General features: G+C 51.6%; 1 protein-coding gene across 1 annotated transcript; it reads left to right on the top strand.

Moving 5' to 3' along the window:
- Positions 1 to 2,307: 2,307 nt before the first annotated feature.
- On the top strand, positions 2,308 to 3,648 carry LOC101783843. The gene has a single exon (XM_004957438.3). It carries the CDS (start codon positions 2,762 to 2,764, stop codon positions 3,365 to 3,367), a length of 606 nt encoding a protein of 201 aa, XP_004957495.1. The 5' UTR covers positions 2,308 to 2,761; the 3' UTR covers positions 3,368 to 3,648.
- Positions 3,649 to 11,659: the final 8,011 nt, after the last annotated feature.

The following is an 11,659-nucleotide window of genomic DNA, read 5'->3' as shown; positions in this document are numbered from 1 at the left end:
GGTCCGGGTAGTTGTATTCCTAATCATTGACTTTACTAATCGAGAGGTTGTTAGTACGACCTGGACAGTCGTATGATGCTGGTGATCGGGGTGCTCTCCTGCAGGATGTAAATTGATCCGGATCGCCGCAATTCTCGGTCATGAATGCACTTGATCACTGTTGAGCAGCGTAGTATAAACTCATGTGATATAAAATCTCCTGTTGCCAAGTACTGTATGATTTAAAAGCTATGATTGTTTTACTTCTGTTATCATCTAGAATGGTTAGGTAATGACTTAACTAAAATAAAAGATAAAACTAAGGCCTCACTCGTAGTAAGCTTTTTCGGCAAAATTGTGTCAACCAAGCACACCCAAAGGCTGACATGCATTCCAAAGAAAAACTATTATATTGGTTAGTCGGGTAAGACTTGCTGAGTACCCCGTACTCAGGGTTTTTCCCCTTGTGGTTATCTTTCAGAAGCTCCACCGGAAGCTACCGAGGAGGAGACCCCGAAGACCTAGAGTATTGACCTGAGTCTCACAATACTCTAGAAAACAGTTTATCGACGCATCTTCTCCTGAACTATTTATGTTTAATCTTAGAGCTTGTCTAACACTGCATCACTAAGTTTGCCTCAACTTATGTCTTGTAATAACTCGTACCTCTTAATTATGTATGTAAAAATGTAATATTTGTTGATATTATCCCATCGCGGATATTATCCTGATGTATGGTAATGAGACACGCCGTGGATTCTTCGAGGAGTCCCAGGGACACTCGACGGACTACCGGACTTATGCTGTTTTAAGTGCGTTTCGGGTAATTGCCATTCCAACGGCGATTAGGCGCACTTAAACCAACTTAAGTTGGGCGGTTCCGCCACATGGCGGAGGGCGAGGGTGGCGGGGGCAGGCGCTTCTGGGCGGGCATTGGGGTGGCCGCGAGCGGGGTCGCGTGGAGCGGCGGCGAGGTGGAGAGGCCGGGGGTGATGATGCGCGGAGAGGCGGGGGTGATGATGCGCTCAGGAAGAATGGCATTGCTGTTGGAGGGGATGGTGGGCTCCCACTCCCAGCAGAACCAAGGCTTGTCGTAGACGTGCGTGGGCTTGGACGCCAGTCCGACGACGGTGAAGGTGTAGGGCCTGCCGCAGTAGGCACCCATCTGCACGAGGAGGAGGAGGCGGTGGAGTTGGGAGCGTGAGCATGATGAGCACGGCGAGGAATGGCTTGACGTTGAAGCAGAGCAGCGCGGGTATGCAGAGAAAGAGCAGGGGTAAGAGGGAGGGCACCATGGTCCTTTTGCCACTGTATTTATTGCCTTTAGTCAGTTTAGGAGGTGGAACCAAATACTCTTTTAGTAGCTTTTAGAAGGTTGCCTAAAATTTTAGGAGCTTGGAACCAAACAGGCCCTAAGGTGCCAAGCGTAAGATAGAATGCGTTGAAGGTCATAGATCGCGCCTAGTTGCATCAAGCATTCTGCTTCTGTTTCTTGCTCTTGGTTGTTTCGATGCTAAGCGTCTAGTGGTTTGATCCGATCATCCGAGCGAGGTGCAAGGTGGACGCCTGAAACTTTGTCTACTTCATTTCAGTCGATGGCACCACCTAGGCTCAAATCGTAAACCCAATTCCTAAGGTTTTGGTAGAATTCAAATTCAAATATTGCGTATGTATTTAAGAAGGCAAGATCATTTTGAAGTACCTAAGGTAACATTAAACAATACGAGTACTAAGGGGGTGTTTGGATACCACGTGTTAAAGTTTAGCACATGTCACATCGGATGTTTGAATACTAATTAGGAGTATTAAACATAGGCTAATTACAAAACTAATTGTACAGATGGAGTCTAATTCGCGAGACGAATCTATTAAGCCTAATTAGTCCATGATTTGACAATGTGGTGCTACAATAACCATTTGCTAATGATGGATTAATTAGCCTTAATAAATTCATCTCGCGAATTAGCTCAAGATTCTGCAATTAATTTTATAATTAGCTCATATTTAATTTTTTTAATTAGCATCCGAGTACTCGATGTGACACTGCTAAAGTTTGGCACCATACAAACTAAGGTATCGGGGGAATTCATAAACCCAGTCATTCAGTGGGCTCATGCTCTGCTTTCTGATGGCATGATTAGCTTGCTCATTGCGAGCCTGCAAACCGAGGGAAAAAGGCCATCATTCTGGTTGCAGGCGGTCAAGCACGCGCACGGGACAAACGAAAACGCACGAGCCTCAGGCGTGCTTCCCTAGCCAGCTTTACTCATGGCATGGTTAGCTGTATAGTATAGGTATACGCATTAAAAATTACAGGCATACAAGTTACATTAGCGAACTAATCAAATCAAATCGGTTCAAAACCAAAAAGAAAAACCAATTAAGCTACTTCTGTTCATTCGATTCCACTGTCATCCGAGAGCACACCATGAGTGGTCCTGCAGTGTGCTGCCTGTAGGTGCCGTCCATCGCCGTGGCCCGTGGGCGGTGGGCGTCGTCTGAGGCCGAGACGAGACGCCGAGCAGTGGTGGCTCTGCAGGAACGAAAATATTCTGCCCTTGTCGGAGCGAATTCCCGACAGCCATCACCACGGGCTGCATGCCTGCGTGGCTGTCGGCTCGGCAGGCGCAGGCGCAGGCGCGCGCGACAACTGGTTGCAAGCGCAGTAGAAAAGCAGCTAGCTGCCTAGCTCCACGGCAAAGCCGAGCAAGCAGGAGCTAGAGCTAGCAGAGGAGGCGAAAGAAAAGCGATAGAAAGGAGAGCGAGCTGAGCTGAGCTGAGGATGGCGGAGGGGAAGAAGGCGAGGCCGAGGGAGGAGGAGCTCGTGGAGGCCGCGCTGGCCGCGGCGGCGGCGGCGCTGCTCGTGTCGGGCGTCAAGAGGCTGGTGGTGGCGCCGGCGGCCGCGCTCGCGGCGCCGTGGTGGTGGCCCGCGCCGCTCTCGGTGCCGTCGCCCGCGCTGTTCCTGCTCCTCAACGTCGTCATCGCATCCATCGTCGTGGCGTCTGTGCAGCCGCGGCGAGGCGGCGCGGCGGCTTCGGCGGGCGCCGTCCACAGCCAGGAGGAGGCAGAGGCGGCGGCGGCGCGGCTGGGAGACGGCGCGAAGAGGCTGAAGAGGAGGAAGAGCAAGAAGCGGACGGCGGCCGTGGCTGCCGTTGCGGATGGCCGCTGCATGGCGCTGGTGGCCACGGACGGGGCGGTAGAGGCGCCGCCGGCGGCGAAGGTGGTGGAGGAGCTGACGGCGGCGGATGAGGAAGCGGCCGGCAACGCGGAGGAGGTGAACAAGCGGGCGGAGGAGTTCATCTCGGCGTTCCGGCACCACCTCAGGGTCGACTCCTTCTCGTCGGGAACCGCCCGGCGAAGCAACGCTAGAATGGAATCATGCCTTTGACTGGAACGAATTGCATGCATTTTGTGTTGTGAGCTTGCAAACATATGTTTTCATCCTGGTTTCAAAGAACCTTTTATTTTTCCATTCCAGGATTTCTTTTTTCATTTGAGATGTAGTTACTCTCTTGAAGTCGTTTGATGGGAATTGGCTTCCTCAGTGAACTGGGGAAAATGCTCAAGAATTTTCCATCATTATGCATAGTTCTAGTCTGTATCAAATCATTAGGATTTCGACCCCGGAACTGCCACAATATAAGAGCAACTCCAACGGATTGATTGATTTTTCCCTTTCTCCCCCTAAGGGGAATCCCCTTTGACAAATTCTGCATTTTGAAGATGGATGCTACGGCAGATCCCATTTCCCCTTTCTATCCTCTAACCATGCGGGGCCCACCTGTCAGCGACCAAAACATCTTCTTCCTCCTCTTCCCTCTCCCTCCTCTCCTTGCTTCTCCCGTGACAGTGGGGCAGTGGCGGCCGCTTGGTCTGCTCGCGCGCGTGGGATGGCCACGGCGGCGCTCGGCCTGCGCGCACGCGTGGGAGGGACCAGGCGCCGCTCGGCCCCCCGTGCGCGTGAGCAGCTGGCGTGCGGGGAGGACTGGGCGGCACAGAGCGGCTGGCGCGTGTGCGAAACTGCGAACGGCGCAGCGGCGGCTTGGGACAGGGTGTCGGCGCCCGAGGCAGGACTCGCCGGCGTGCGGGCGGACGGCGACAACAGGGCCCGCCGTTGTTGGCGGCGCTTACCGGCCCGCACACGAGCGGATTGGGCAGCGCCCCCGGCGGCGGCCCAAGCAGGCCGGCGAGCTCACGGGCAGAGGGGCGGCGCGGATGGCAGGCGGCCGGTGGTGGTGCGGATGGCTGGCGGCCGGCGGTGGCGCGGACGGAGGCCGGCCGGCGGTGGTGCGGACGGAGGACGGCCGGTGGCGGCACGAACGGATCGAACGATCCAAAATGGATATGTCGAGCAGATCTTGTGGTTGGAGAGGAAGGGGGAGGAAAGGGAGACGGTAAGGGAGGAGGGGCAAATCAAGGGTGGACCGGGAGGATAAAGGTGATTGACAAAACATAAAGGGGAGAGGGAGATGGAAAGGGGATACGTTAGGAGGTTTCTCTCATCTAAATTTCCTTTAGGGCTTATTTGGCAGTCCATTTTCCTACCGGATTCTTAGCCTTTTTCTTGCGGAGGAAGCCCACGCGGAAAGTTTCCACGAGCTAATTTACCGACGCTTTTGGAAGGCTGCTAGGCGGGGCAATCCGGCCCGTCTCAGCCCAATATTCCGCAGAATACCTCCCGGCCTCCAGGCATCGGGCGCCCATCCCCATCCTCATCTCGCCCGCCTCCCCCTCCGCCAGAAAGCCGTTGCCACCACCCCACCCCCCTCCCCCCGTCTCCTCCTCCTCCTCCGCCCCCCGTCTCCTCCGCCGCTGCCGCCGCCGACTCGTCCGTCTCCCCCGCCGAACGCCACCGCCGCAGTCGCTCGCTCCTCCGCCATCGCCCTCCCGCCTGCTTGGCGCCGATGACCTACCGCGCCTCCACCCTCCCACTTGCTCGAGTAAGTCCTCCGGGGTTTCCAAACACCAACGGGGAGATCCTCCCAGGAAATCAGAAATCCCCACCGAGAACTTGATTTGCCATCAAAATCCCTAGCGTGGGAATTCTTCCCTAGTTTTTTCTACCCTCGCTCTCAAACTAGCCCTTATGGTTTAAAGGACTAAAGGGGAAAGGAGAAAAGGATATGCCTCTATGAAGATTTTTATAAAATAGAATGAAAAAGCGCTCAAATACAATGAAAACAGCTAAGCCCATGAAACTTTACGGGCCACATGATCCACTGCTCCAAGGCCCAAACACGGTGGCATGGTCTAAGATGTTTTAACTGGGTTTCCCTCCATTTCTTTTTGGAAAAAGTCCTCTTTGACGTCCCTCATCTATCGCCTTAGTCTGAGTTTCGTCCCCTATGTGCAAAACCAGGTATCGACTGTCCCTTAACTTTAAAATCCGTTTAGTTTTGGTCCTTCGGCTATTTTAAGAGTGGTTTTGCATGATGTGGCGCTAGGTCCCACATATCTAGCGGTGGGCCTCACATGCCAGTGGCTTTCTTCTTCCCCCTCTTCCTACTTTCCCTCTCTCTTCATCCTCTCTCTCTTCTATGAGCGGGCACGATAGCCTGAGCTCCGCCACAGGGTGCCGGTAGTTCCCATCCTTCCAAGCACTTGGTGAGCATCGGGCTAGCCACAAGAAGCCCCACCTGGTGGACGGCGATGCTAACGGCGCCACGGTAGAGCTGCCCAAGGCCAAGGTGCTCGGCTACTGCATCTGCGGGCTCAAGTTCGTCATCGACCAAGTGCTCAGGCTTAGCTTTAGTCGCGGCAGCGGGTTGGGCAGAAGTAGATAGACGGCTATCTTTGTGCCTCCCATTCTTCTTTCTTCTTCCTTCTACTCCGCACGGACCAAAGCCGAGCATGAGCTGAGCTTTTCCGACCACCCTACACGAAAACCAACTTGCCCCCACCAAGGCCACCGTGGCCCCATCGCGCACATGCCTGAGCCGCTCCTCGGCCAAGCTGAGCCTTTCCACGCCGACAATCAATGGAATTACAACCGCTGAGCCTGCTCACACCACCATGGCCACCTCTCCTCCGCCGACCAAATTCGTCACCAGCGCACCACCGATTCCCAATCCCCTGCACCCGAACCTCTCTCACCTAGCGTTCTACCTCTCCGACCTATTTGTTGGCCATGCGAGCTCCACCTCGTTGGAAATCGGCCTCTTCCCCGGCTGCTTGTGCACCACCGCCCGCCATGGCCACCCTCCTGTGGACAGCCCGCCTCGTGCTACCTCCACCCTAGCTCCGCGCCGCCAGGTACCTATGCATGAGCCGCATCCCCGACACTGACACCGCCCCATACAGCATCCCGCACGCCTCCAGTGTGTCCCTCGTGTCCCGGCCGCTGCCCTTGGTGCCACACGCCATCGCTGCCGCCACCGCACCATGTGTCGAGGCCCCGCTCGCAGCTGCCATCGGAGTTTGAGGATGACAAATCGAGATGGGGATGACGAATTGGACGTCGTTGTATGGGAGGATGAAGAGAGAGTGGAAGGAGGAAGAGAGAGGAGAAATAAAGCCACCTGGCATGTGGGGCTCACCGTCAGACATGTGGGACCTAGTGCCATGTCATGCGAAACTACTCTCAAAACAGCCAAAGGATAAGAAATAAACGGATTTTAAAGTTGAGGGATACTGAGGCGATAAATGAGGGACATCAAAATAACTTTTTCCTCTTCTTTTTAGATAGACATGCACGGATTCTAATATTCAGATTTCTCAAATATATTTACCAATAATCAACTTAAGAATTTGTGGGTTACAGCATAAGGATTAGTGTAATTGAATGCAGATTTCATAGTGTCATTTTGGTGTCAATTTTGTGGCCATGACCATGAGCATAAAATCGCAATACCCATGAACTATATGGTACAAGAACTATCAATCATTGTTCAAGTTTGAGGTATCATCTAAAAATTCATTTATTTTGTTCGTACCCATGTACTATATGGTACAAGAACTATCAATTATTGTTCAAATTTGAGGTATCATCTAAAACTTTATTTATGTTGTTCATCCACTATGTTGCTATAATTTGTGCATCATATTAATGTGATTGGGGGTGTGTTTGTACTTTTTGTATAGTTTTTTTTGCTACAATTCGGCCCACCTATAAAATTTTTCGGGTTCCACCACTCATGAAAACATGAATACCTTTCTCTTTGGTTAAAGGAGTAAAGGAGTGGTTATTACACTTAATATATATGTGCATGAGCATGTAAAACTATGCATTTTCCAATCTAAGTGCAGTAAATTTGAAAACCAAACGAGCATGTGCCCTGGTGGTTACTCGGGCTATCGTGCATGCCCGCGACTCCTGTCACTAGTGTCTCTCACCGTACTTGTTCTGAACATAAAAATATTGCCTCATATGAAGCGTCCCTACATAAGTAGAGACTAAATGTGACACAATTATTAGTCCCAGGAGACTGATAACACATTTATTCAACAGATGGTTCAAATATCGTACAACTCCTGGGGGAGTGGGCGCGAAAGCCATGCCAAAACGATAAGTAAATAAACAACAACAACAAGCCAAGCTACTGTCAAGAGACAGCACTCAAGACTACACGGCAACAGAAGCATCCTGCAAAGGATAACACCACAAGCAGCGTTGGGTGCGGAAGCGACCTCCTACTCGAAATCCTTGACAACGAAGTTCGGGTCTTCCTCTGAAGCAACAAAACAAGGGTGAGTACAAAATTACTCAACAAGTCCAACCCCATCCACGGAGGGGATACAATCAAGAATATGCAAAGGATATATTAAGGATAAGGCTAAGGTTTATTTGCAATAAAGCTAGATTTTCAACACTTGCAAGGGTTCATTTTTTAAAAGGTTTTCACAAAGTATTTTGTTTAGTAGCCAAATCAATAGGTGGGGTTGATCCTACAAAAAGGATCCAAGTTTTAATGCTACCAGACTCCCCGTCCGCAGTAGCTCATGGCACAACTACCGGACACTTCCAAAATCCAACACACGCCATGAAAATTATCCAGCTCCAAGCACTAGTTATGTGACCAAGCCGTAACTTATCCAATACCATGGTCACGGCTACCCGGATAGGTTCTTAACTCTGCAGAGGTTGTACACTTTTCCCACAAGTAGGGTACCGCAGCACGATCACCTTAGTGCCGGTGCAGATCCTATCAAAGCCATTACCCACCTTAGCTAAGCTTGACTAGCCAACACGGAAGCAACCAAGGGGTTAATGACCTACCAACGAGGTCTTAATCGAGACCTAAGTCACAAAGATCTTACTCCTTCTCCGTGGTCTCCCGTTGCTCACCAGCTCTCCTGATGACTAACAGACTAGCTAGTAGGATTTATGCTAAGCTGTTACCTCATGGATATCTCCCAACCTTTCTCAACTACTCACACAAGAAACACCCACCCATTTCATCTAAGCCTTTCCTTCCTTTATTTTCAAAAACCCATTTTCCTTTTTTTAAAATACTCACATATTTATTCTTTCACAAAACACATTGTAGTCACGATTGAATTGTGTAACAAGATCCTAAGCATTCTAGCAGTAATTATCATCCAAATAGAGCAAATCATATTTAGAGATAATTATAGTACATCAAGGAATAATCATAACAATCAAGGGGTGGCTATCCAACCATGTTTCAGCAGTAAAACAATATGCAATTTTATAAAATAGGCTAATAGGTTGTGTTTGAAGAATTAGGATAAATATGCATCAAAGGGTGAGATTGGACTTGCCGTCCTCAAAGCCTTCTGGAAGTCCTTGCTCGCGGTGCTAGTCTTCGGGCTCGGGGTCGCGGTCAAACTCCTCCTCAAGCTCCTCCTCAGGTACTCCACGATCTACAGCACACACAATCGGGCACACAATAAAGAAAATAAAAATAACATTTTACCTATCGAGCTCGAATAGAGAACGCGAACGAAAATTAGGAGGAACGAGCATTTTTATGGAATTTGGAGATGACTCGGCGGGAATATATTGGAGGATGCCGTGGTCAAATTTGGGATTATTTGGAGGAAGTTTGGCGCATGAAATAACAAGATAACCATGTATTAGGGGCGTAAAACAAGGCTTAGAACTAAACTGCGAGAATCAAGGACTTGTTTGTAATGATTTCTGGGAGGTGGAAGGGTATATCTGCGAGAGAAACTTTGAGAGAGGTGGGAGGGTTGTTTCACGAATAGGAAGAAGTAGGGGGTTAGATCGAAATTGGGAGGTTTCTTCTTCCTCTATACCGTGCGTTACAGGGATTCAATGCTTCAACCGCTCCTCTATCAAGACACTGCTTGATGTTTGAGTCGGCTTGAATCAAAGAATCTCTAGTGTCGCTCTTCACCGCTCCGGCGAGGTGAGCACAAACCCCTCACAAGAATAGCCAGGGCTCCTTCACAATCTTCCTTGAAGGGCTCAACGGCTCCACAATCTCCAAGCTGTTTAGGAGGCGGTAACCTCCAGGAGTAATAAGCCAATAACACTTGCTTGAAGACTCTCTAGTGCCACAAAGCTCAAACTCTTGATGAATGCACTAGGATGCTCTCAATCTCACAAGAATGCAATCTCTAAACAAAGTGAGTGAGTGAGAGGTGGAAGAAAGTTTAAGAATATCACAAATGCTTTCCAAAGTGCCAAGAGAGCTCACCCATGCCCGGGGGTGAAGTATATATAGGCCCTCTTCCAAAAGCTAGTTGTTAGGTTCAAAACTCATGAAAATAGGGGACTGGCGGACCGTCCGCCTCCTAGGGCCTGGACTGTCCGCCGTTCAAGTCCAACGGCTACTTCAGCATTTAATGCGTGCCAGACTGTACCATTGTAGGGCCGGACTGTCCACCTTTATGCGGTCAGCACTCTTTTAGAACATGTTTTTCTTCTCATTTCTTTCACTTTCTCAAACTATGTTGGTCCATATGCATGCAATGCAATTGTTTGAGCAAAGTGGCATTATAGAACCGTCAAGTAGATGAAATTGATCCCTCTTGATAGTTGTAACGACCTTGGTTAAAAAAATCCTTCGCGTCAATCTTAATCCGAGTCCCTTATCACCTGTCTCAGTTTACCAAGCCTAAGTGCTCAACCTCCAGATCTCCCGACCCCCTTCGATCCGACCCCTCGCCGTGTTTCTCCCAGTTCCGACCCCGCCGACCCCCAACCCACCGTCGGATCTTTCTAAGTCACCCCACAACGCCGCCCTTCAATTCGAGCCGTGGACCACCGAGACTGACAGAGGGACCCACAAGATCTTTCTCCCAGATCTCCCGTGATAGGCGCACTCGAGTTGCATGCCCGCTTCAGAGTCCCCTAGCCGCGTGGTTCAACACCTCCGACGCCCGCCGCTCCGCCTCGTCGCCGGCCACGACCGGATGGATTCTCGCGCCCCCTTCCCCAATCGCGACGGAAGCTCCTCTGCTACCCTTTCTGCAGCACCTCGCCGCCCGCGCCCATTATCACATCACCAGATCCCGGCTGCAGAGCCCGATGCCGCTCGTCTTTTCCGTCACCTCTCCACAGTCGCGCCGCCCCGGTCCTCGCTACGCGATGATTCCTCCTCCGCCAACCCAGACTGCGGCAGCGATAGCTCCTTTTTCACCTTGTCAGAAGCCCCGCCCCGACAATCTGTTGCTCCGCGCTCGCCCGCGCGACCGCAGCCGCCTGTCTTCTCACCTGTGCGCCCTCGTTTCTAGCGCTGTTTCCCCGGTCACTTCCATTAGATCCACCGCACGACGACGCCCACCTCCACCAAATCTCAACCACCGGCAAACCCGCGCCTGCGCCGCCCTGACATCGGTACCCAATGACCGCCGGTGTCATCCCCGAAGTCCTGCTCCACCGCCCTCGTCGCTCAATCGCCGCCCCGACAGAGCACTCCATCGCTTTTTTCCCGGCCTTCGCGCCGCTCCCTCTTCTCGCTTGCGCGTAGCTATAAAATGGAATGCCGGAGCCCCGCTGGAGTTCCCCTTTGCCATCGCTGCCCTTCCGTTTCCTCCCTGTTCGTGCTTACAGCACCACCGCCTAAGTCTGAGGAACTCTCCTCTCCGCTCAAACACCACCTTCCCCCAATCCACCAGCCACTGCTCCCCGTGCTGCACAAGAGTTTGCTTGTGATCCACCAGAAGCACCGCCGCCGCCGGAATACCACCGGACATCCTCACCGTTGTCCGAAGCCCCTTAGTTTTTCCGCTTAAGCCTCATCTGTAAGAAGGTAAGCTACCGACCCTTGTTCGCCTCGTCCGACCCCTCCTATCCGCCCGACCCCGGTTCCATCTCGCCCGACCCTTGTCTGTTCCGCCGACCTTTTTCCGCCTCGCCCGAGGGCTCGGCTGTATCTTTTTCCTTGAACCGAGGGTATATGTATAAAACTTGGGGACTTTTCAGCGTTACGTCTGAGGACCCCTAGCACCTCTATTCCTCTAAATTAAGGGTCAGATCATAAGTTTCTCCCCGTCCGACCCTTATATCTTGATCTCCATCAACTCCATCGAACCTCCCCACCCTCCTGTAGCTTGCCGCAAGTTTCTGGGCTCAAACTTGCAAGTGTTGCTGTTGAAATAACCGTCTAAATGCTAACCAATGCATTGCATTCATGTAGAGTTGCGTCTCGCCGACGGCTTCTACGAGCTGCACTCGGTGCCAGAAGATGAAGGTGTAGCCAAGCTCCTGCCTCCAGAAGCCAAAGCCGCCCAAGCAGACGAGCAGTTTCCC

Source organism: Setaria italica, chromosome II, assembly GCF_000263155.2.
Source record: "Setaria italica strain Yugu1 chromosome II, Setaria_italica_v2.0, whole genome shotgun sequence".
Lineage (NCBI taxonomy): Eukaryota > Viridiplantae > Streptophyta > Magnoliopsida > Poales > Poaceae > Setaria > Setaria italica.
This window is presented reverse-complemented; position numbering and strand designations above follow the sequence as displayed.